The sequence below is a fragment of the Ochlerotatus camptorhynchus genome, unplaced genomic scaffold (genome assembly GCF_037179485.1).
Source record: "Ochlerotatus camptorhynchus isolate MF236.1 unplaced genomic scaffold, CSIRO-AGI_Acam_v1.1 ptg000099l, whole genome shotgun sequence".
NCBI lineage: Eukaryota > Metazoa > Arthropoda > Insecta > Diptera > Culicidae > Ochlerotatus > Ochlerotatus camptorhynchus.
The window spans coordinates 1,767,280-1,794,631 of NW_027040589.1; the positions used below are offsets into that span (position 1 = coordinate 1,767,280).

The following is a 27,352-nucleotide window of genomic DNA, read 5'->3' on the forward strand; positions in this document are numbered from 1 at the left end:
CTAACTTTACAGTACCCATTATTGGGTAAAAATATAAATTTTAAAGATAAGTGAATTACCATTAAATTAGCAATGTTTACCCATTAACGAATATCTGTTACCCATTAATGGATAACAGTTACTCATTAATGGGTAAAAAACTACTAATACTAGTTTAGTCACTTTTCTTCAAAATTGACCTTTTTTTTACTTATAAATGGGTACTTTCAAGTTAGCGTGTTGGGTATCTCGTTCTCCATATACGGTAAGAAAAAAGTGACCCAACGGCCAGTTCACTTTTACCTACTTTTGACTAGTTTGTCTCCTTCTAATGTTGTCAAAAACGGAGGAGCAAAACCATCCAACAGGGGTAGTAATGTGGGAGCCCAATGTTGCGTATAATCATGTTTTCCTACTTTTGGGTACAACTAACCTACTTTGGGGTAGAAAGCTAGTGGAAAATTCCATACAAATTGCACACAAGTAAATTAAAACTACTTTGACTCGATTTATCTTATTTTGGGTTCCTGCACTATAGTGCCGAGATGAGTGAAAAGAACTTAATTTTGGGTACTTTTTTCTTACCGTGTACAGCAACATGTGCAAAAGCATACAAGCCAAATGTATGAAATGCATTTAAACGTCAGTTGTTCCAGAATTGCAACAGGCCCACTCAAACTAACTAGGGGAAAAGTTGGCTTCGGCAATACCTTAATCTATTATCGTCAGGGGGTAAACAAAGTCCTAGAGCACTCAAATTTGGCCAAAAGTTGCTCTGAAACACAATGTATCCACATGCCAAAATTGAGCTCTCAAGGACGTTATTTACCCCCCTGACGATAATAGGTTAAGGTATTGCCGAAGCCAACTTTTCCCCTACATCATCTGATAGAGCAAATTATCTCTTAGATGTTGGTGTCAGTTTGCCAGACTAATCGTTCAAAGTCATTGTTTACATTTGGTAAATAGGTTTTTTTACATGTTTCTCTACTTACTAGCTTTCTCTATCATACGTCAAAACCATCATAGCTCAAAACAAAAACGATAAAGTTGAGTGTTGTGGACTGGACTATGGAGAGTGTTTATGTGCAATCGTTGGAAATTTATAGTGGTCGTTAGTACTAAATACTATAGAGATTTAACAGAGATTTTTTTTTCTTGATTTGTTTTCCGTCGATCGTGTTTTCCGTGCTGAGTTTACTGCGGTTTTACTTAAATTTGAGTTGCTTAAACTCAAGCTTTGGGTAAGTTTCATTTTCTGTGTATCCTGAGACTGGGTACACTCAAAGGATTTTCAAATCTAAATAGATTAAAAGTTACGCTAAATCGCAACTCTCCTTACCGACGCATAGCTTTGTATAAAGAGAGAGAATACTAACTTAGTATAAAACTGGTTTATACATTGGATGGTATAAAATTGAGGTATTCTTCTGATGTATATTATGCATTTATTCGGCAGATTCGATTATTTTTCAGTTTCATGTGGTTTGTTATGATTGAAAAACATAATCAAAAAGTTAGAGAGAGTGAACTGTATGGAGATACGTTTTTTTTTTAATCCTTTAAAATTAACAACATTATGAAGAAGTTATGGTTGAGGCTGTTAGTGGCAGTGATGACTGACATAGATGATGATGACTCGGATATATATAAAGAATCGAAGGTTTTCATTTGATTTTTCAAAGTCACGGCCAGAAAACGGTACCATCTCATTGAATCCATGAGCGAGAATAGTCAGCTATCCGTATTCCGGTAGTTCAGCTTCTCACACCTTCACCCTCGCGCCCTTCAAGATGTTCCTCATGATACTATATACATACTATTATACTCCCCGTAAATCGAATCCACATCATACTGCGACACACGGGAAATGGTCGATCCGGTTCAGGTTGTTGTACGACGAACCAATCTCTCCGAGATACAGTACACCTTCTTCTCGCATGGAAGCACCTTGTTTTAAATGGTGTACAATCTTTCGATCACGTTGTCATCTTATTGATTCGCCAAGGCACTTTCCATCCGTATAGATCAACTCAGAACCGGAAGTAGCCCAACGACCGAGTGTTGTTTATGATGATCTGGCGTTGAAATGACCAGAAGTTTTGACTATAGGAAGAACCTCAGAATACTCGATCACCGAACGGAATAGGCCACAGTTCAAGCATCAGCATCTAAAATAATGGTGTTGCATTTAAATAATGATTTATAAACACTTACTGAAGTTTTTTCCACTTGAAACTCAGATAAAAATACTTGTTTGAGGCGGTTTTTTAGATTCATGACAAGAGCTAAACAGAGAAACGAATTGTTATGCATAATCATGAACTATGACATGTTATTCATACTCATGCATAAAAACAAACCTGGAATAGATTACTTTTTAATCAAAGCTATGAATAAACAAAGCTAAATAAAATAAAGATTAAATTTTAATCTATTTTCGATTAGTAATATTTTTGAGTGTAGACGGTACCCATTCTTATGTGTAGTAAGGAGTTGGCAGAATCTAAGTAAACCAGTTTTATTACGATGAGTAAAATGTACCCAAATTCTATGGAAATGGTTATAATCGCATGTTTAGAATGGTGCAGGTATAAAAGGGAGATTTTTGCGGTGTCTAAATATCCTTTAATACTGTGGACCCCCGCTAATCTGAATGACACTTCGTGCATATTAACGGGGTTTATTTTTATTTTGAACTTCTTGTAACCCTATGACCATTAGAATTATGTGTTTCTGGTAGCCTTATTTGCGGTTTTGTTTTGATTCTGCTTTCCATTTTGCATCGTTTCATTCCGCTTTATTATTTATTACGCAATTACAGCGGAAGCGGAAAGGCAGTGCGAAAAGCGGAAAAGCCCAATCTGAGTAAGCCTACTTGTCGGATTGAAAACTATTCAGAACAAAATTGACTCCGGCTAGGCATCTTGATGTCATTTGTGACAACTGCCAAACTGCTCATAAAGACGATAATGAATAAAAACTGAAAATGTTCATGCATTTTCAAATGGTTTCCTACCATTCCCATATATTTGAAAGTGACTGGCCCTCTGGATGTGGATGATGTCAAAAACAACAAAATATGATTAATTGAGTACATGGGGCATTACTTACTTTTGGCTTCCCACATAGTACCTAGTGAAATAAACTATTTTTTTCCTTGATTTGTTTTCCGTACTGAATACCAATGCTACCGACGCCCGAAAAGCAGCTTCCACACCCACCCTTCGTGATCAGAGATTTTGTACCTCAGAAAATCCCGGTGGCGCTTGAGATATAAACTCAATTTTGACTATTTTTTTCTTACCGTGTGGTTAAATTTTGCTCAACAGTTAGTTGTTTTTGATAGCCTTGTTACGCTCAATTTACAGTGTACTAGTCACCTTTCGTGTCACTAGAGCCGCTAGTGTCGGGAAAAATCGTGTCTGGGGGATAAAAGAAGAGTGAACCATATTGTTAATTTATAATATTTGTTGACAGCATCGGTTTCAACACAACAACCAGGTTGCTATGTGTAAAGGTTTTTGAGCAATGCGAGTTACTCAGAGTTACTCAAAATTAACTCCGATTGTACTCATGATCGGAAGCTGTCTTGCCCCAAGTCTGCAACACTTGAAGAATTGGTAGAAGCGGGTTCTGCAGGTGGGCTACAAAATGGTGAGTTGACAACCTGGAAGGAGCGGAATACCTAGCCCTGGTCCTCAGAAGTTCCTACTTCACGCCTCCTCGAGTCATATGATAACAAAAGACTACCAGCTGAAACATGGACACAGCTGGGTGGCGTAGCCTGGGCAATGTTGACAGTCCGGCAATAGCAAAGTGAAGAGGTGCGACGCGAACACTGGCGCGGTAACCATAGTACGGTGATAGAGGAAATGCTTCACCAAACCCGAGCATCTGTTCACCATGGAGGTGCGGCTCAAAACGGCGTCTGTTCTCCATGTTAGGAGCGGCTGATTACCGTCCTAGTGCCAGCGTGGGACTCTAAACAGAGCAGTGCACGATCATCCCCCGGCGAGACAGGGGGTTGAGGCAGGCTAACAAGCCGCCCTGAAAAAAAAAAACAAAGTTGCAAATACTGAAGAAAGAAATACGGATCGGAACAATCGGCACAGACCTACGCGACGAAATAAGGGCTACGATTGGAAACTCGGAACATGGAACTGCAAATCGCTCGGCTTCCCGGGTTGCGATAGGTTAATCTATGACGAACTTCAACCACTCAACTTCGAAGTCGTAGCACTGCAGGAACTTTGCTGAACGGGACAAAAGGTATGGAAAAGCGGGCATCGAGCGGCTACTTTCTACCAGAGCTGTGGCACCACCAACGAGCTGGGAACCGGCTTTGTAGTGCTGGGTAAGATGCGCCAACGCGTGATTGGTTGGCAGCCGATCAACGCGAGGATGTGCAAGTTGAGGATTAAGGGCCGTTTCTTCAACTATAGTATCATCAACGTGCACTGCCCACACTAAGGGAGACCCGACGACGAGAAAGAAGCGTTCTATGCGCAGCTGGAGCAGCTGTACGACGGCTGTTCGCAACGGGACGTCAAAATCGTCATCGGTGACATGAACGCTCAGGTAGGACGGGAGGCAATCTATAGACCGGCAATCGGGCCAAACAGCCTGCATGCCGTATCGAACGACAACGGCCAACGATGCGTGAACTTTGCAGCCTCTCGAGGAATGGTAGTTCGAAGTACCTTTTTCCCCCGCAAGGAAATCCACAAAGCCACCTGGAGATCACCTGACCAACACACAGAAAACCAAATCGATCACGTTCTAATCGATGGGAAATTCTTCTCCGACATTATCAACGTCCGCACGTACCGCAGTGCGAACATAGATTCGGACCACTACCTAGTTGCAGTATGCATGCACTCAAAACTCTCGACGGTTCATAACACCCGTCGAAGTCGAACGCCGCGACCCAACATTGAGCAACTACGGGACGCCGGAGTTGCCCAGGACTACGCGCAGCAGCTGGAAGTTGCACTACCCACGGAAGAGCAGCTTCTCTTGAAGATGACTGGAGGGACATCCGTTCAGGCATAGGTAGTACTGCTGCAGCGGCACTAGGTACTGCAATCCCGGACCGAATGACTGGTTTGACGGCGAATGCAAACTGTTAGTAGAGGAGAAGAATGCAGCACGGGCGAGAATGCTGCAACACCGCACGAGATTGAATGTGGAGCGATACAGACAAGCGCGGAACAGACAAAATTCGGTTTTCCGAAGGAAGAAGCGTCAGCAGGAAAACCGAGATCGCGAGACGATGGAAAATCTGTACCGCGTAAACGACACACGGAAGTTCTACGAGAAGCTAAATAGTTCGCGCAAAGGCTACGTGCCGCAAGCCGATATGTGCAAGGACTTGGACGGTAACCTTCTCACGAACGAGTGTGAGGTGATTGAGAGGTGGAAGCAGTACTATGACGAGCACCTCAACGGTGAAGCAGCAGAAAACGAAGGTGGCACGGCAACAGACCTTCGAGCACGCGCAGAAGACGACAGGCTACCGGCCCCTGATCTTCAAGAAGTTGAGGAGGAGATCGGTCGGCTGAAGAACAACAAAGCAACTGGTGTAGATCAACTACCAAGTGAGCTATTGAAATACGGTGGTGAAGCACTGGCTAGAGCGCTGCACTGGGTAATTGCCAAGATTTGGGAGGAGGAGATATTACCGGAGGAGTGGATGGAAGGTGTCGTATGCCCAATCTACAAAAAGGGCGACAAGTTGGATTGCTGCAACTACCGCGCGATCACACTGCTGAGCGCCGGCTTCAAGGTACTCTCCCAAATTCTATGCCGTCGTCTGTCACCATTTGCAAGAGAGTTCGTGGAGCAATACCAGGCGGGATTCATGAGTGCCCGCGCTACCACGGACCAAATTTTCACGATTCGGCAGGTTCTGCAGAAATGCCGCGACTACAACGTGCCCACACATCATTTGTTCATCGATTTCAAATCCGCATACGACACAATCGATCCAGATCAGCTATGGCGGATTATGCACGAGTACGGATTTCCGGATAAACTGACGCGATTGGTCAAGGCGACGATGGATCGAGTGATGTGCGTTGTTCGAGTATCGGGGACACTCTCGAGTCTCTTTGAATCTCGAAGGGGGTTACGGCAAGGTGATGGACTTTCGTGTTTGCTACTCAACATCACGTTAGAAGGTGTGATCAGAAGAGCTGGGATAGACACGAGTGGCACGATAGTCAGGAAGTCCATCCAGCTCCTTGGTTTCACCGATTGACATTATGGCACGGAACTTTGAGATGATGGCGGGAACGTACATCAGACTGAAGGCTGAAGCTAGGCGGATTGGACTTGCCATCAACGCAACAAAGACAAAATACATGAAAGGAAGAGGTTCTAGGGAAAACAATGTTAGCCTCCCACCCCGAGCTCAGATTGACGGTGACGAAATCGAGGTGGTCGATGAGTTCGTGTATTTGGGCTCACTGATGACCGCCGAAAATGATACCAGCAGAGAAATTCAAAGACGCATTATGGCAGGGAATCGTGCCTACTTTGGACTCCGGAGGACGCTCCGGTCGAATAAAATTCGCCGCCGCACGAAGTTGACTGTCTACAAGACGCTGATTAGACCGGTGGTGCTCTATGGCTACGAGACCTGGACTATGCTCGTGGAGGACCAACGCGCCCTTGGTGTTTTCGAACGGAAGGTGTTGCGTACCATCTACGGTGGAGTGCAGATGGATTGCGGAACGTGGAGAAGGCGAATGAACCACGAATTGCACCAACTGCTGGGAGAACCATCCATCGTCCACATTGCAAAAATTAGGCGACTACGGTGGGCTGGGCACGTCGTAAGAATGCCGCACGACGACCCAGTGAAAATGGTTCTAGAAAGCGACCCAACAGGAACAAGAAGAAGAGGCGCGCAGCGGGCAAGGTGGATCGACCAAGTAGAAGGTGACGTGCGGACCTTTCGCAGACTACGAGGCTGGCGAACTGTGGTCATGGATCGAGTAGAGTGGAGACGACTTCTTCGGACAGCAGAGAACAACAAGGCCTTAGCCTGATTGATAAGGTAAGTAAGAGTTCTGCAGGTCATTGTACAGCTGTTCCGTTGGGTATAGGTGCGGTGACTTTCACGCAACGGTTTTGTAGCCTCGACATGCTTGCGGTTCCCCATAAACCCACTCAGAGTTGTAGTTGCTATTGAACCAATCAATAATACAAGTTCATCATCCAGTCCATTGGAACGAATGGTGATATCTAGATAGAGTTGGAATTAGGGCGGAACAGTTTTTGTAAACAATGACTTCTTTCGATGATTTCTAGAGAGATAATGCTCGCCAACGCAGATCAACAACACCATCCGGTAGGGGAAGACTTCCCCTACCCGACGTTTATGTTGGTTTGCGTAGGCGTGCCTTGAGTTCCTAAAAATCATCGATAGAAGTCTCATTGTTTACAAAGGCTGTTACGCCCTAATTCCAGCTCTATCTAATTATAAGGTAGACATAACCCAGGTAGTGGTCATTCCGTAGATGTTCTCTTTTCTCAAACTTTTGTGTGACAAATAAAACCTTGGTGAAAATGTCGATGCCAGTAGAATATTAATCTGACGACGTGTTTTTGCTCCTGTTTAAGAAACTAAACTTAACAGCACTATTTAAATAAAACAACTGGCTAATATTATCTACTACTATCTTATCTAATGCCTAAGTTCAAGACACATATTCTAGTCATTATTTTCTGTACATTCAAGATATTTGCATCAATTAACATTTTTAAATTTTGGCTCAATAAATCCGAAATCGTAAACATGACCAATCAGAAATTGGGTAGACTTCCTCAGTATATCAAGTCCTAGTTCTGAGAAATGTTCTACAACCGCAATATGGAGTGAAGATTTTAAATTAAATTTAGTCGGATTCAAGCAGCACAATACACATTTTACTGGACCCCTTCTAGAGGACTACGTGATTCTTCCGGGGAGCTGCCAACCCCATCAGAAGTGCCAATGCTGCGTGGACTTCGTGGAATTCAATCTTCGCAAAAAGTTACTCATTCAGCTCGCGAGCATATGGAGCATACTTTCGCTGCTAGTAAAATCGACACTTCATTATACAATCATGAATCAAAAGTTTCAACGATTCGCTGAAATACTTGAATCATAATTTGTTTTCCAAGTGGCAATAAAAACTCACCTCGAAGACCAGCCAACCCCGACACGACAGGACGCATTCACTCTTCGCTGGCTGCAAAAGTGGCGCACGTTGAGGTAGGGTGATCTAGTTACATATTTTCTGTCCACCCCTCCGAGAGAGCGAAAGAAGAAAAAGTTAACACGTCTGGCACGGATTCGGGTTCTGGCAGCCACCGCGGGACCGTCGCCGCCGGTGAACGAACCTTCCCTTGAGCTGGAATCGAGGTTGATGACTAGCAAACGAATTTGCCGTAATTGGTTGCCCACGAGAAAAAAACGAACCGAACGAAGAAAGCGTTCCGATAACTGGTCGGGCTGGTCGGGTGTCCCCGTTTCGAGAGTCGTCGGTACTTTATTTTTTGGGGGTTTCTGTGCTTTGTTGGGCTAGGACAAAGAGAACCCAAATGATGTTCAAGTCATCGTCGTCGCCGTCGCCGTCACGTTGCTGGGTTGTTACGAATATGTAAGGTGTGCAGTTTTGCGAAATGCTGATGGTGATTCTGATTCGCTGTTTTGGTTGATGGGGGTGGGGAGCAATATTTAGAACTTATAAAGCTTCTTTTGCAGACAGTCTGGCTTTGGTGGAGGGTGCTCCTCGGGTCGATGGCAGGTTTTAATTAATTTTAATCAGACGAGTGGCGAGAGATTGTGGATTATGGTTGGATTGATGTTATGTATCTTTTTGTTTCAATCAAGTGGAGTAGACTAATCAGAGAGAGAGATAAGAGACTATCTTTGTGACCTTTATGGTAGACCTATGGTACTTGTTACAGATATTTAATCAACTGGCAGAAATCTGAAATAATCAGAAATTAATTTAACAAACTCAGTATTTCATTCAAGTCACATTAGCAGGTTTCAGTAAATAGCGGCAACTCAAGGGATGACGTCGATGCAGACCGGGCTGTCTGTGTGGATTTAATATTTAGCTCCTTTTTTGGGGATACGCGAAGAAGAGAGCGCTGAAAAAAATAAATACCTCTCTATGTAACCGCATTTGACATTGTCTAGGTCATGACGTCGACGATGTAGTCTGACTGCCTGCCGTTGTGTACCTATAAATAGAAGGATATGTACTGCACAGACTGGGTGTCGTGCACCATAATTTGATGGCGTGTGAATCAGATCGTACCCCGCCCCCCGGGCACCCGACGATGATTGATTAGATCAGACGAATCGGAGCCAAGGGCTATTTTGACCATTTTAGGATCTGATAAACCGAGGTCAAGGGCCAGACCAGACGGCTCCAATCGATCCAAACGTTTTCCCATTCAAAAACAAAAAAAATAAGGTTATCGAAATAAAATATGAAATGACCGAAGGGTGACAACACGGTTGAAAAAAGTGCAAGGTTGCACCACGAACATCAGTGCCAATCAGAAAGCCACGATAACGATTATTTTCGTCCGTTGCATTCCTTTTGCTGTGGTTATCACCGAGAGCCCACTTCTCTCCCTCCACCCCCCCTCCTTCACCGTCTAAAACCGCCGCAGCAAGACAAAGAAACCGTTTCGTTTTTCTGTTGTCCAGTTATGGTTGCAGAAGTAACTAACTGCTGCTGCTACTAAGCTACTACTACTACCACTAATAGGCGCGCCGGAGGCGCAGTGAGCGACGTTGAAACAAAAGTGACTGACCGATAATGCATTGAACTTGAAGCGAGAATCAGTAAAAGGTGCATGTGAGTGGAAAACAACAAAAACAAAACCAAATCGTAACAAAGCCAACTGCAGTAAAATATTGGGAACAACACCTTTGCACCTTCGCCATCGTCTTCATCGTTTGTTAGTAGAAAGTGTTTCCGCCGATAATAGGCGCAACGGTTGCAACTGATTAAACACAATGCATTTGATGAATTTAATTTTGCTCATGCTTCTTTTTCTCCGTCTTACTTTGCAGATCTCGTAAACGACGCCCCTCATACTCACAGGACGACCGGGAATATTACAGTATTAACGACGACGACCCGATGGACGAATGCAACGCTGCCCTGGTACTTATGAGTCTGTCCTGTTCGCCGAACTCTTCCGTGACGGGTAAGTTGCAAGCGTTTGCTAGATTTGCCACTTTTTAACTATCCGAATACAAATTTACAGCAAATTTGCAATAGCATAACTTAGCCATTTATTGATGAATTTCATGCGTCTAGAATTCCTAGGGTCTGTAGATTATTTTGATTGGAAATAGATTAAAAATAGGGTCGCCTACTTTATTCACAAGCGAAACGAGTCGTTACACGTTTTTTTGACGTAAGATTACGTCTTTTCGTCTTTCAAAAAAAAAACCTAAATCAACCGCGTTACGAAATGTGGTCAGGTTTTGACCACTTATAACTCTGTCGATAGCGGATGGATTTTTATTCTAAACAAGCCAATCGATTGGAAATTTTTCTACGAATCTGCTAAAATGAACACTTTATCAATTTTCAATAGGTCACTATTGAACATTGCAAATGTGATCAAAATTATCACCGATTGCCTGCAACAAAAGTGGTTTCCCTAACACTGTTTATAGGAGTGATAAATTAGATTAATGGGCACAAATGTTCATAATCAGCCAGAATACAGTCATGGTTCCTATATATGGATCCTGGAGACAACGAAACGGTCCTCCGGAAGATTCGGAACATCCGTAAAGTTGGTCAATCCACGAAACTGATCGTAGAGCTCCGTGGTTTTTTTCGAAAACATTAGGAACTGTGACATAAGAAAGGATTTGGGATCATGACATAAATCTGGACCCGGATGGCTATGGAACCGGCCGTCGGAAGATTCGGAGCATCGATGAAATTGGTTCATCCATGAAACTGATTCTAGAGCTCAGCAGTTTTTTTTTCTAATATCTTGGAACTGTGATATAAGAAAACAATTAGGGTGGGAACTGGGACCGATCTCTGGAAGATCAGAAACATCTGTAAAAGTGGTCAATCCATGAAACTGATCCTACAGCCCCGCAGTTTATGTCAACAAAACATTAGGAACTGTGGTATAAGCATGAATTTGGGATCGTGACATAGACATGACCCTGGATGGCCATTGGACCGTCATTCGGAAGATCCAGAACATCTGTAAAAGTGTTTCATACAAAAAAACCTTGATTTCGAAAACTTCACAGTTTGAAGTGTTCTCGAGAAAACCGCCAAGCTCTAGAATCAGTATCATTGATGCACCACTTTTACGGATCTTCCGGAAGACGGTTTCATGGTCATTCGGGTTCATGTTTATGTTACGACCCCAAATTATTATTTTTTATATCACAGTTCCACGTGTTTTCGAGAAAAAAAAAACCGTGGAGCTCAAGGATCAGTTTTATGGATTGACCATTTTTCGGATGTTCCAGATCTTCCAGACAACGATCCCATGGCTATGCAGGTACATGTTTATGCCATGACCCCAAATTCTTATATCACAGTTGCTAATGTTTTTGAAAAACAAAATTGCGGAGCTCTAGGATCAGTTTGATTGGTTGACCTCTTTTCCGGATGTTCCGGACCTACCAGAGGACGGCCTCATTGCCATCCGGGTCCATATTTATGTGATGACCCCCAAATTCTTTATCATATCACAGTTTCAAATGCATTCGAAAAAAACGTAGAACTCTAGGATCAGTTTCATGAATTGACCACTTTTACGGATGTTTTGGATCTTTCAGAGGACAGTCTCATGGCTATCAGGGTCCATGTTTATTTCATGACCCCAACTTCTTTCTTATATCACAGTTCCTTAAGTGATGTTCACCTTAGTGATGTTCACCTTAGTGATGTTCACTTTAGTGAAAATCCGAAGCGTTCAGAGAAGTTTCAAAAACTTCAGTAATGTTCCAGGAACTACAGTCCAGAACTTTGGGGGGAAGATTAAAGATCTTAAAGGGTTGGTTCCGAGAAATTCAGTCAAGTTCTATTAACTTTTGGAAATGTTCGAGAACTTAGATGAACTTTAGTGCTCTTTAGTGATGTTGGCTTTAGCGATGTTCATATTAGTGATGTTCACTTTAGTGATATTCAATTTAATGATGTTCACTTAAGTGATGTTCACTTTAGTGATGTTCACTTTAGTGATGTTCACTTTACTGAAAATCCGATGATGTTCACTTTTGTGATGTTCACTTTTGTGATGTTCACTTTTGTGATGTTCACTTTTGTGATGTTCACTTTTGTGATGTTCACTTTTGTGATGTTCACTTTATTGATGTTCACTTTAGTGATGTTCACTTCTGTGAATAACACTTTAGTGATTTTCACTTTAAATATTTTCATTTTAGTGAAAATCCGAAGCGTTCAGAGAAGTTTCAAAAACTTCAGTAATGTTCCAAAAACTACAGTCCAGAACTTTGGGGAAGATTAAAGATTTTGAAGGGTTGGTTCTGAAATATTCAGTTCAGTTTTATGAAATTTTTGGAAATGTTCGTGAACTTGGATGAACTTTAGTGATGTTTACTTTAGTGATGTTTTTAATGATGTTCACTTAAGTGATGTTCACTTTAGTGATGTTCAATTTAGTGATGTTGAATTTAGTGATGTTGAATTTAGTGATGTTCAATTTAGTGACATCACTTAAGTGATGTTCACTTTAGTGATGTTCACTTTAGTGATGTTCAATTTAGTAATGTTCAATTTAGTGATGTTCAATTTAGTGATGTTGAATTTAGTGATGTTCAATTTAGTGATATACACTTTAGTGAAAATCCGAAGCGTCCAGAGAAGTTTCAAAAACTTCAGTCCAGAACTTTGGGGGAAGATCAAAGATTTTGAAGGGTTGGTTCTGAGATATTCAGTTCAGTTTTATGAACTTTTGGAAATGTTCGTGAACTTGGATGAACTTTAGTGACGTTCACTTTTTGTTCAATTTAGTGATGTTGAATTTAGTGATGTTCAATTTAGTGATATACACTTTAGTGAAAATCCGAAGCGTCCAGAGAAGTTTCAAAAACTTCAGTCCAGAACTTTGGGGGAAGATCAAAGATTTTGAAGGGTTGGTTCTGAGATATTCAGTTCAGTTTTATGAACTTTTGGAAATGTTCGTGAACTTGGATGAACTTTAGTGACGTTCACTTTAGTGATGTTTACTTTAGTGATGTTTTTAATGATGGTCACTTAAGTGATGTTCACTTTAGTGATGTTCACTTTAGTGATGTTCAATTTAGTGATGTTCAATTTAGTAATGTTGAATTTAGTGATGTTCAATTTAGTGACATCACTTAAGTGATGTTCACTTTAGTGATGTTCACTTTAGTGATGTTCACTTTAGTGATGTTCAATTTAGTGATGTTCAATTTAGTGATGTTCAATTTAGTGATGTTCAATTTAGTGATGTTCACTTTACTGAAAATCCGATGATGTTCACTTTTGTGATGTTCACTTCATTGATGTTCACTTTACTTATGTTCACTTTTGTGCTTTTCGCTTTAGTGATTTTCACTTTAATTATGTTCATTTTAGTGAAAATCCGAAGCGTTCAGAAAAGTTTCAAAAACACCAGTAATGTTCCAAGAACGACAGTCCAGAAGTTTGGAAGAGATTAAAGATCTTCAAGGGTTGGTTCCGAGAAATTCAGTTAAGTTCTATTAACTTTTGGAAACTTTATTGGTGTTCACTTTAGTGAAGTTCACTTTAGTGATGTTCACTTTAGTGATGTTCACTTTAGTGAAAATCCCAAGCGTCCAGAGAAGTTTCAAAAACTTCAGTAATGTTCCAAAAACTACAGTCCAGAACTATGGGGGAAGATTAAAGATTTTGAAGGGTTGGTTCTGAGATATTCAGTTCAGTTTTATGAACTTTTGGAAATGTTCGTGAACTTGGATGAACTTTAGTGATGTTCGCTTTAGCGATGTTCACTTTAGTGATGTTTACTTTAGTGATGTTTTTAAAGATGTTTACTTTAGTGATGTTCACTTAAGTGATGTTCACTTAAGTGATGTTCACTTAAGTGATGTTCACATTAGTGATGTTCACTTTAGTGATGTTCACTTTAATGATGTTCACTTTAGTGATGTTCACTTTAGTGATGTTCAATTTAGTGATGTTCAATTTAGTGATGTTGAATTTAGTGATGTTCAATTTAGTGATGTTCAATTTAGTGATATTCACTTTAGCGATGTTCACTTGAGTGAAAATCCGAATCGTTCATAGAAGTTTAAAAAACTTCAGTAATGTTCAAAGAACTACAGTCCAGAACTTTGGGGGAAGATTAAAGATTTTAAATGGTTGGTTCCGAGAAATTCAGTTCAGTTCTATGAACTTGTGGAAATGTTCGTGAACTTAGATGAACGATGATGTTCACTTAAGTGATGTTCACTATAGTGATGTTCACTATAGTGATGTTCACTTTAGTGATGTTCACTTTAGTGAAAATCCGAAGCGAAGATTTGAACAGGTTGGTTCCGAGAAATTCAGTTCATTTCTTTGAACTTTTAGAAATTTTCTTGAACTTAGATGAAGATCAGAGAACTTCACGACAGTTACATTAACTTAAAGAAAATTCCAGCAAATTTTCAAGACCTTTAAGAAACTTCAGAAAACTTCTGGTAAGTTCAAAGACCTGTAGGAAAATTCAGAGAGCTTCGGCAAAGTTCTGAGAATTTCATGCAAGTTCCATGAACATCCGTAAAAAATTAAAACTTGAGGAAACTTCAGGAAAATTCTGAGAACATCAGGTGCGTCCGATTAACTTCATAATAATGTCCCATGAACTTCAGTTAAATTGTGGGAGCTCTAATGAAGTTCCAAATTTTTTTGATTTTTTTAAAATCTCTACGTTAGTTCTATTAACATCAGAAAAAATGCGAGAACCTTCTGGAAGATCTGAATTTTGGAAGATCGAAATCCCAAGAATTTAAAGGGAGTTCCAAAAACATCTAGATCTTCCAGAACGTTCGGAACAACATGGACGTTTTAAGATCTTTAAGCTAGGTTCCGATAGCTTCAGGGCAGTTCCATAGATTTCAGGAAAGTTTCGAGAATTCCAGTGAAGATCCAAGAGCTTCAGAGCAGTTCTATTAATTTCAGAAAAATTGCAGAAACTTCCGTTACAAAAAAAAAACTTCAGTTGATCTTAAAGATCTTAAGGTAAGTTGCATAACTTCAAGCAGTTCTGACAATTCAATGAAGTTTCATGATTATCGGGAAAATCATGAGATGTTCATGGAAATTCCGAGAACTTCTGGTGAATTTTGACTTTGCGAGAACCTTCAAGAAGTTTCAAAGAAAAAATGACAGTCTAGAGAACATTAGGAAATTTAGGGAAGAAGGAAAATGTTGGATACTTCACAGAAAGAAGTTTAGACTGCCGCTCGTGGCAAGTCCGTCCCATAGCACATATCAGCAAGCTGAGAAAAACACGTTTTAAGTTAGCATCGTACCACTGCTTCTTATGTAATGGGACTACTCGTTTGGATGTTTTTCCAAACTTTTCCAGAACAAAGTTGTTGAGTTCATGTAGTATATTGAATCTATGGGTCACACATATCAAAACGGCCAGGCCTACTGTGCAGCATTTAAGGGGCAAGATGATTCAGAAAACATCGAGCCTGTTCAAATCTAAGATTTAAACACGATGCTTCAGAATCCAATAGATGGATGAAACGTGGACTCAGGGTAGTTCAATTCACTTCAAGGCAATTACAGGAACTTTACAGAAGTTCCAGGAAACTCAGAAAAGCTCCGACATCTTCAAAGAAGATCAGAGAATTTTAGAGGAATTTTTAGAGGATTTTTAAGAAATTTCATTATTTTCACTGATGTTGCAAGCATTTCAAGGAAGACCAAAGATCTTCAGTGCAGTCCGAAGAATTATGGAATATTCCGAGAATTTCAGGAATGTTCTGAAAATTTCTTTAAATAAATGGGGTCTTCAAGTAAGTTTCATGAATTGTAAGAAAATTGTTGGAATGCTTGAGAAGTTCCGAAAAATTCAAGAATTTCTTTAAAATTTAGGAAACTTCAGGGAAGTTTCGAGACTTTAATGGAAGTTCCATGAGTAGTATCGAAAACATCCGAAAAATTGTGGTAGATTCAGGATAGATCAAACAACTTCATAATAGTTCAATTGGCTTCAGGAAAATTGCGTTAATCTTTAAAAAGCTCTGAGAAATTTAGATTTTGAGAACAATATTGAAGTTCAGAGATCTTAAGGGCCGTTCCAGTTACTACAGGGAAGCCCCGAAAATCCTAGAAAAATTCCATATGAATTTATGGAGAATACAAAGTGAATGCTAAGGAAAGCTTCTAGTGAAATTTTTCCAGATCTCTTTCTGGTATTTTCTTATAATTTGCTTCATAATATTCTTGAAAATCATCTGCAGAACACTCTTTGAATTCAATCTGCAATGATCTTAAAATTAAGCTCGGGGAATTCCTAGGTAATACTGCATAAATTATTTTGTAATTTTAAGATCATTGCAGATTGAATTCAAAGAGTGCTCTGCAGATGATTTTTATGAAGCAAATTATAATAAAATACCAGAAAGAGGTCTGAGATGAACTCTGAGGGTATTCTGAGATCAAATTCTTCAGAAAATACTGATGAAATCCTGTAAAGATTTCCAAGCGTATCAAAATAATTCCGATCAGGATTTGGAATGTTTTTACAAAATTACCAATTTTGAGATTTTATGTTTAGAAAATTTTACGATCCTGGGTTAAGAAAAATCTTCAAGACGTAGTTTTATTCTAAAATATGCCGAACATGGAGAAATCTCCAAGATTCTGGAACGTCCAAATAGTCAGAACAAGTGTTTAGAATCTTAAAAACATAACTGTGTAAGGAAGCTCGTCAAAATTTATTTAACTATTCTGCCTAATGGCCGGACACCCTCAGGATGATATTGTCACATTCAGAATTGAGGGGGTTAGAAGGAAAGGGGTGTAAGTGACTTTGATCGATTCTCTTCATCGACTTTCTCTTTTGATAGCCACAGCTTTATAAACAGATTTTGCGCTATTCCTGCCACATAGTTTGACAAAGGAGGTTCTCATCTAGCGTCCAGAATGGCACACGAATCAAGGAATGTGTTTGCAGCTAAATTATTAACGAAAGAGAAAGTCGATTAAGAGAATCGATCAAAGTCACTTACACCTCTTTTCTTCTAACCCCCCCAATTGATCAGAACCTCGAATATCTTAACAAGTTAAGTCCATCCTTAGGACATTCCAATATTATGAAAGGAATATTGATTGTGATTTGAGTTACAGGTGAATGTTAAGGAGAAATCAATGGTGTTCTGATGAGAATTTATGAAGGATTAAGCAAATTTATATGGAATTCTGAGGATAAATTAAAGGAATACTAATAAGAAATCTAAGAATACCGATTTCTGAAGATAATTCTAATGGAATTCTGGAGAAGAAGGAAATTTTTAGGAATGTTTCAAGGGATTTTAGGAGACCTTTGTAAAGAGTACTTCAAAGCAGTTCTAAGCATAGTTCAAAAGAAATTTCAAGATAATTTGTAGGAAAGTTACAATGAAGTTCTGGGAATAGTTCCAAGAGAACTTGGAAGAGTATTTCAAGACAATGCTGTTGTGAATTTCATTGATTTTTTTGGAAAACATTAAATGATAAAGTTGGGCAAAATTTGAATGGAAATTTCTAGAAAGTTTTAAGACAATTCTGAGTAAGATTCCAGAACCATTCTGAAGTGAATACCATTTCAATTCTAATGGACTATAAAGCATTCTATAGAGAATATTCTGCCACTAGGTAGCACTAGTGTCCGTATGATAGTGCCAATAGCACAGTTTGATACGGCCTTTCTAACTCTAATCTTTTCATTTCTAATCTCGCAGGTTGGGAAACCATCTTGGGAACCAGCTCCGGCAGTAGCAGCACATCGTGGAGCACCGGTTCGACCACGCCGCCACTCAGCGAGGATGGACTTTCCACGTCACCGAACAGCACCAACAGCAGCAGCAGCAGCACCAGCAGTAGCAGCAGTAGCGGAATCAATAGCAATGGCAGTAGTCCACCGGACAATACTAATAACAACAACAACAACAACAACAACAACAATATCACCATCAACAACAACAACAACAACAACAACACTGCCAACACCAACGGTACCACCAATGACATTGTGATTCGCGGCCCCCGGACCACATCGATCTCCACCTCGGACGAAGGCATCGGAATGGACTACAACGAGGATCTGCCACGGAAGCGACGGGTGAGTGTTTTGACCTTCTTCTTCTTCTTCTTCTTATAACAACGCCATCGCGTCTAGAGTGGCTAATCGCCCAAAAATCATGTGGATCACGCGGTCCGGGTTCGAATTGTCATGTCTCTCGTATTTTTTTACCCCCTCCCCCCTATTGGTAGTTCGGTTTAACTGCCCTCCGCTGACTGGTAATGGTACTGCTGAGAAAAACCCTCTTCTAATTACCGTGATGGGAAAAATTACCTCCAATTTGCGATAAATGGCTCATTTATTAGACCTACCTTCCCTGAAAACGAAGCGAAACGTAATGATCGTGAAAAATGCGACTGCCACCGACAGCGCACACGAGACAATCGGTTGCACGTGTGTGGATGAGGGTCTTGTTTTGAATGCTCGCTGGAGGTGTTGCGGAAAGGGTGTGCTTTGCGGAAAACAACAAAACCGTAACAACAATCATAACAACAACCAGAAGAGCAGCACAGTACGGTACAGAAGTGGCGGGAAAATTACCCAACCAAATTGGCACTTAATGGAATAAGTTCGATCAGCTGTTTGAGCTAGCTTGCGAACATGAGGCGAGTGCCCGTGCCTGCCTGGTGCTCGGTTTGCGAAAAATGTGGCGGCTTAGGGGAGGCGAATTGGATTATGTGATGAGCCAATGCTCGCGGTTGTATCCGAGGGTGGAGTTGCTGCTCGCAAGAAAAGTGAAGTCAGTAGAAGTTGCTGGGTTCAGGTCTACGGCAAAGCACATGTCGGAATTTATAGGCACCGTTGTAATTTGAATCTTTATCAATCTTTATATTACCTTTGGGCTTGAAACCGTTCCTCCAAACTGTATGACAGCTATGACACAGAAAAAATCTTAGTAATACAGGTGAGGTAAACATCCATCCCAAGCAACATTTCCGGTTTTATGATGGTCTTCAAGTTCATTTTAAGCTTTATAAACCTCTTCAAAACCATGATAAAACCTAAATTGTTAGTTGGGATGCATGTAAGCTTGTATTTCTTATCACGTAAACTACCAACTTGAAAGAAATAGTGCTAACAATAGTTATAATATTCCATTAAATGTCTCATAACTTTACATGATCTATAATGTTAACGTGTATGCTATTTGACGCTCTATATATGTGCATCATATGTAACAGAAATTTACCCAAATTTTACAAGCTGTATTTTCTATTCGAAAATTAGATTAATTGCTTTTCATTCAAACGTAAATTGAACATAAATAATTAATTGCCTTTATGTGAATAAAAGATAGAACTGATCTAGATCAAAATTTAATAATTAACTTCAATATTTATAATGTAATTTTTTTCCTAAAGGTTTTGTTTCGATAAGATGATTCTATCAAAAGATAGAACTGATCTAGATAAAAAAAATAAGATATCTAGATTAGTTCTAATGCTATCAATTTGATCGAGATCAAAATATAGCAACATAGATCAAAAAGAAAGATGTCAAAAGATTGCTGTTAATCACCTTAACAACTTTGCTCAAGACACCAATTTTAGGAGTTATGTGGTTTTGAACGATACGATGCTTCTACAACATGATACAACTGTTCTCGATCAAAATTTAGTAAACAAGGCCAGTTCTAATGGTATCAAAAGATAGCTCTGGAAAACCTTGTTGACGATTTTGGTTTAATTGAGGGCTTCGTCATAAGATAGAGCTGACCTAGATCAAAATATAGTGATCTAGATCAAAACAAATGATGTAAAATGATCGCTATTATTCACCTGAACAACTTTGGGTAAGACACCAAACCTCTGCGACTTAAATTTTAGGAGGTATGTGGTTTTTTTACGAAACAAACCATCTTAAAAATTATAGAACTGATCTAGATCAAAATTAAGCAATCAAAATACGTTCTAATGGTATCAAAGAATAGTTCTTATCTATCTGGAAACATAGTTGACGAATTTGTTTTAATTGAGTGCTCCTTCACAATATACAGCTGATATAGATCATAACATAGTGATCTAGATTAAAACGAATGATGTCAAAAGGTAGCCGTTATTCACCTGAACAACTTTATTCAAAGCACCAAACCTCTATGCCTTGAATTTCAGGAGTTACGAGGTTTTGTTCGACATGATACTTCTAAAAAAAAGATAGAACTGATCTAGATCACAACTTATTAATCAAGGTCAGTTCTCATGGCTGTCAAAAGATAGCTCTTATCTATCTGGAAAATCTAGCTGACGATTTTGTTTTAATAGCGTGCTTCCTCATAACATAGAGCTGATCTAGATCAGATGAAAACGAATGATGTTAAATGATAGCTGTTATTCACCTGAACAACTTTGTCCAAGAAAACAAACCTCTATGACTTGAATTTTAGGAGTTATGCGAGTTTATCCGAAAGATGCTTCTACAACATGATACAACTGTTCTAGATCAAAATTTAGTAATCATGGTCAGTTCTAATGTTATCAAATGATAGCTCTTGAAAGTGTTGTCGAAGATTTTGTGTTTTAATGGTATAGCTCTTATATATCTGGAAAACCTAGCTGATGTTTTAATAGCGTGCTTCTTCAAAAGATAGAAATGATCTAGATCATAATATAGTGATCTAGATCGAAATAAATGATGTCAAAAGATAGTTGTTATTCACCTCAATAGCTCTGTCTAAGACACCAAATCTCTATCACTTGAATTTTAGGAGTTATGTGGTTTTGTTAGATATAAGTATCTTTAATATGCTAGAACTGATCTAGATCAACATTTCGTAATCAAGGTCAGTTTAAATTATATCAAAAGATAGCTCTTATCTATCTGCAAGACCTAGTTCGCGATTTTGTTTTAATAGCGTGCTTCCTAAAAATTTAGAGCTGATGTACATCCAAATATAGTGATCTAGATCAAAATGAGTGATGCGAAAAGATTGCTGACCTAAACAACTTTGCTGAAAACACCAAACTTCTATGACTTGAATTTTAGGAGTTATGTGGTTTTCTCCGCCAAGATGCTTCAACAAAACCGATAGAACTGATCTAGATCTAAATGAAGTAACCAAGGTCAGTTCTTATGTTATTGAAGGATAGCCTTATCTATCTGGAAAATGTTGTCGAAGATTTTGTTTTAATAGCGTGCTTCTTCAAAAGATAGAGCTGATCTAGATCATAATACAGTGATCTAGATCGAAACAAATGATGTCAAAAGATAGCAGTTATTCACATGAATAGCTTTGTCTAAGACACCAAATCTCTATTACTTGAATTTTAGAAGTTATGTGGCTTTTTCCGATAAGATGCTTCTACAACATGTTAGAACTGATCTAGATCAACATTTCTAATCAAGGTCAGTTCTAATTATATCAAAATAGAGCTCTTATCTATCTTGAAAACCTATTTGACGATTTTGTTTTAATAGCGTGCTTCCTCAAAATATAGAACTGATCTACATCCAAACATAGTGATCTAGATCAAAAGGAATGATGCGAAAAGATTGCTGTTATTCACCTAAACAACTTTGCTGAAGACACCAAACCTCTATGACTTGAATTTTAGGAGTTATGTGGTTTTCTCCGCCAAGATGCTTCTACAAAACCGATAGAACTGATCTAGATCTAAATTAAGTAACCAAAGTCAGTTCTTATGTTATCAAAGGATAGCCTTATCTATCTGGAAAATGTTGTCGAAGATTTTGTTTTAATAGCGTGCTTCCTCAAAAGATAGAGCTAATCTTCATCATAATATAGTGATCTAGATCAAAAGGAATGATGCGAAAAGATTTCTGTTATTCACCTTAACAACTTTGCTGAAGACACCAAACCTCTATTACTTGAATTTTAGGAGTTATGTGGTTTTCTCCGCCAAGATGCTTCTACAAAACCGATAGAACTGATCTAGATCTAAATTAAGTAACCAAGGTTAGTTCTAATGTTATCAAAGGATAGCCTTATCTATCTGGAAAATGTTGTCGAAGATTTTGTTTTAATAGCGTGCTCCCTCAAAAGATAGAGCTAATCTTGATCATAATATAGTGATCTAGATCAAAAGAAATGATGTGAAAAGATTTCTGTTATTCACTTAAACAACTTTGCTGAAGACATCAAACCTCTATTACTTGAATTTTAGGAGTTATGTGGTTTTCTCCGCCAAGATGCTTCTACAAAACCGATAGAACTGATCTAGATCTAAATTAAGTAACCAAAGTCAGTTCTTATGTTATCAAAGGATAGCCTTATCTATCTGGAAAATGTTGTCGAAGATTTTGTTTTAATAGCGTGCTTCCTCAAAAGATAGAGCTAATCTTCATCATAATATAGTGATCTAGATCAAAAGGAATGATGCGAAAAGATTTCTGTTATTCACCTTAACAACTTTGCTCAAGACACCAAACCTCTATTACTTGAATTTTAGGAGTTATGTGGTTTTCTCCGCCAAGATGCTTCTACAAAACCGATAGAACTGATCTAGATCTAAATTAAGTAACCAAGGTCAGTTCTAATGTTATCGAAGGATAGCCTTATCTATCTGGAAAATGTTGTCGAAGATTTTGTTTTAATAGCGTGCTTCTTCAAAAGATAGAGCTGATCTAGATCATAATACAGTGGTCTAGATCGAAAAAAATGATGCGAAAAGATTTCTGTTATTCACCTAAACAACTTTGCTGAAGACACGAAACCTCTATTACTTGAATTTTAGGAGTTATGTGGTTTTCTCCGCCAAGATGCTTCTACAAAACCGATAGAACTGATCTAGATCTAAATTTAGTAACCAAGGTCAGTTATTATGTTATCAAAGGATAGCCTTATCTATCTGGAAAATGTTTTCGAAGATTTTGTTTTAATAGCGTGCTTCTTCAAAAGATAGAGCTGATCTAGATCATAAAACAGTGATCTAGATCGAAACAAATGATGTCAAAAAATAGCAGTTATTCACCTGAATAGCTTTGTCTAAGACAACAAATCTCTATTACTTGAATTTTAGAAGTTATGTGGCTTTTTTTCCGATTAGATGCTTCTACAACATGTTAGAACTGATCTAGATCAACATTTCATAATCAAGGTCAGTTCTAAGTATATCAAAATAAAGCTCTTATCTATCTGAAAAACCTAGTTGACGGATTTTGTTTTAATAGTGAATCCAAATATAGTGATCTAGATCAAAAGGAATGATGCGAAAAGATTGCAGGTATTCACATAAACAACTTTGGTCAAGACAACAAATCTCTATGACTTCAATTATTGGAGTTATGTGGTTTTGTCCGCCAAGATGCTTCTACAAAACGATAAAACTGATCTAGATCTAAATTAAGTTATCAAGGTCAGTTCTAATGCTATTAAAGGATAGCTCTTATCTATCTGGAAATGTTGTCGAAGATTTTGTGTTAATTGCGTGCTTCCTCATAATACAGAGCTGATCTAGATCAAAATATAGCGATCTAGATTCAAAAAAATGATGCCAAAAGATTGCTGTTATTCACTTTAACAACTGAGGATACCAAACATCTATGACTTGAGTTTTAGGTGCTATGTGATTTTGAACGTTAATATGCTTTTGCAAAATCTTAGAACTGATCTGGATTAAAATTTAGTAGCCAAGGTCAGTTTTAATGGTATCAACGAGCTATCTAGCTGCAAAACCTAGTAGACAATTTTGTTTTAATAGCGTGCTTCCTAAAAACATAGAGCTGATGAACATTCAAATATAGTGATCTAGATCAAAAAGAATGATGCGAAAATATTGCTGTTATTCACCTGAACAACTTTGTTCAAATCACCAAACCTCTATGCCTTGAATTTTAGGAGTTACGAGGAGTTGTCCGACAAGATACTTCTACAAAACGATAGAACTGATCTAGATCAAAATTCAGTAATCAAGGTCAGTTCTATTGTTATCAAAGAATAGCTCTTTTCTATCTAGAAAACATAGTTAACGGATTTGTCTTCATAGCGTGCTTCCTCGAAAGATAGAGCTGATCTAGATCAAATTATATTTGCTAGATTAAAACGAATGTTGTCAAAAGGTAACTGATATTCACCTGAACAACTTTGTTCAACTTCTACAAAAATATAGAACTTCTACAAAAATATAGATCTGATCTAGATCAAAATTTAGTAATCATGGTCAGTTCGAATGCTTTTTATATCTGGAACACTATTATCGTCAATAAGATTTTGTTTTAATAGCGTGCTTCCTTAAACGATAGAGCTGATCTAGATCAAAATATAGTTATCTAGATCAAATCAAATGATGTCAAAAGATAGCTGTTGTTCATCTGAACAACTTTGTTCAGACACCAAACCTCTTAGACTTGAATTTTAGGAGTTGGTTTTCCAATGTAACGCTTCTACAAAAAGATAAATCTGATCTAGATGAAAATTAAGTTATCAAGGTTCGTTCTAATGGGTTTAAATAGTTGCTCTTATCTCTTATCTGGAAAACGAATTTGTTTTTATAGCGTGATTCCTCAAAAGATAGAGCTGATCTAGATTAAAATATAATGATCAAGAACCAAACCAATTATTTAAAAAAGTTAGATCTTATTCAGCTGAACAACTTTTCCCAGTACATCAAATCTCTATGACTTGAATTTAAGGAGCTATGTGGTTTTGTCCTTAGACCTGAAGCACTGTGGTCCGAAACGGAAATTTTGCGGGAATAAATTATCTACTCCGATTCTATTCTCCACTTGCGACAAAGGAAATTCAAGTTTTCAGTTGCAGACACTCTCATCACCAGAGCGTCACAATTTCAGCTTCAATCGACAAAATCGATGCGACGAGAAGAGACTGCTAGCTTTCTTTTTCCGTTGAAGTCGAACAGCTTCGCAGCATTCTAGCACCTCAGTCGGCGTCTACAAACAAATTTTCAATCGCTTGTCTCTCTTCTTCCGTCTTTCTTTTAAGCTTCGGTGAAACGGACGAGTGAAAGAGCGCTCGACTTTGATAGTTTCGTCTTTCATGAAACACATCAACTGAGGTTTCATGCCGTATAGGACGGAAAATGATATAGGGAAAATGGCTCTAATGTTGGCCTATCGATCTAAGATTGGGCCCATCGCTAAAAATCTGCTATTTATCATTTTTATCTAGATGAACGTTGCATTGGGACGGTACTAATGGATATTTTTGGTCGCTATTGGAAATTTAGTCGATTGATAAATTTATGTATGGGCCCAAATTAGGGACATTTAGGCCGACATTACATCCATTTCCCCTATATATTTAAGCATTTCTCACGTGAAAACACTTGAACATTACGCGAACCAGAGGCCGAAACGATCGCTTAGTTTTTATTCATTTCGTCTATATTTGTTGTAATTTTTTCCATATAAACTTGAAAGTTTTTCCAAATTGCTCGACAATGACATTGACAATCACTCAATAACTGGCTACCATGCGTCCCCATGGGCAATTTTGAAACTACATTTAGCTCTCAACTCTCCATGGAGCCGCATGGCTTATTTATCAAGCTAAAAACGAGAAGTTGTAGCTCAAAACACTTCGCCTTCATGAATCGTTCAAGCCTGAAAATGTACATCGTACCGTGCGTCATCCTTCAGCCCCCATCGAGCGCCATCCATGCCATCGTTCTATCCTTGGCGGCCGCCCCACGTACCGAGTTGTATGTAAAATCAACCATCATATAAGTCACCGCTTATTTATGCAAATCACGCATTTGATCTTGGCACCTCGGCGGCGCTTCGCTCTGCGATCCACCTTCAAATTTGCGCCAGGTCTGCCTTGTGTCGTCGTCGTCGTTGTTACTGCAACTTGCAAATGCTATTCTGTGTTCCACAATGCTGAATGCCCGCCAAACTCAAGTGCAATTGAATACCTACTTTTGCTCGGTAATGCTCTTTCGCAGTAGGCAGGCAGTTAGTAGTGTTCGTTCAATTGCCACATACCAACTCCAGCCCCAGTCAGTCTCAGCCAGCCGACAAACACTCTCGACTCGACTCAAAGTAGTTCGCCGCGCATGATAGTAGGCTTTGTGTTGGTAGTACCCAGCGAGACCCCCTCTCCCACCAGCACCAACACTATGGCAGCCAGATAGTAACATCACCACCGCCACTACTACTACTAATGCCACCACCACCACCCCGCTGCTGGAAGAGCAGCCACACACGATCGAGAGCAGCCCGTTTGCTGAGCCGACAACCATCCCAGAGAGACCGGGCCGCCTATGGAGACTCGCTCGTTGGGCGTCGGTGTCGGTGTCGGGGCGAAGAAAATCATATGATCGGAGCGTGTGTAGGTTGTCTGAAAGTCGTCGGGCCCGAGACTTCCAGTCATTAAAATTTGACAGTGCGGTGCAGCTGTGTGTGCAAACTACTAGGCAGACCGCGAGTAGTGTGCCGCGCCGGAGTTTTGTTTTCGTTGCGTGCGTGCGCGTTCTCTGTCCCCATCGACGTCGACGTCGTTGTCGTCGTCGTCCCCGTGTCGTGGTAGGAACGAGTTGCATTTTTTGGAGATTTTTTTCCTGGATTTCAAGGATAACCGGAACCGTATTCGTAGTCGGAGCCGAGCGAACGATCGAGAGAAACCGGTCGCGGTCGGCGGCCCTCTCTCTCTCCCACCCTCCCTCAGCGCGAGGGCCTTTCGGGAGCTTCAGCGAGCAAACGAGTGAGTACAATTTTTCACAAGATTTGATCTCTATTTTGCGGCGTACTTGCTGCTGCTGCTTCGACCCGAGCGCCAAGTTTTGAGGTTATGGTTGATGATCTTTTGTGCGAGTTGAACACCTTTCCGGGGACGCAACAACCACTAGTCGTTGCACCGTTTGACGTTTGCTTGGAAGGTGCTACTGCTGCTGCTGCTGCTGCTGCAGCAGTAATGGCGGCAGTGGGGATAACTACAATGATGGCCGCAAAAATGCAACAAATCAAACGTGTGATGGTGGGAGGGCCTGGTGCAAAGTCCGAAAATATGCGCCACAATGATGGTTGTTGGTCGTCAAGTAGTGTAATGTAGTAGATTGAGTAATGAGCGGGTTCGTATGCAGCAGCAATCGGTTTCACCGCGCGTTCACATAAACACACGGAACGGGTGGGGTTCGGTCGACGAAAGCGA

General features: G+C 39.6%; 1 protein-coding gene across 2 annotated transcripts in view; it reads left to right on the forward strand.

Annotated features, from left to right (window-relative positions):
• The window catches only part of Glut4EF (Glucose transporter 4 enhancer factor), a 258,287-nt gene that overhangs the window by 131,853 nt on the left and 99,082 nt on the right, over positions 1-27,352 (forward strand). For both annotated transcript variants that reach the window (XM_065219116.1, XM_065219117.1), the window contains 2 exons: positions 10,067-10,203; positions 17,948-18,327. In XM_065219116.1, coding sequence (XP_065075188.1) covers positions 10,067-10,203; positions 17,948-18,327 — 517 coding nt within the window. The remainder of the gene's footprint in view (positions 1-10,066; positions 10,204-17,947; positions 18,328-27,352) is intronic.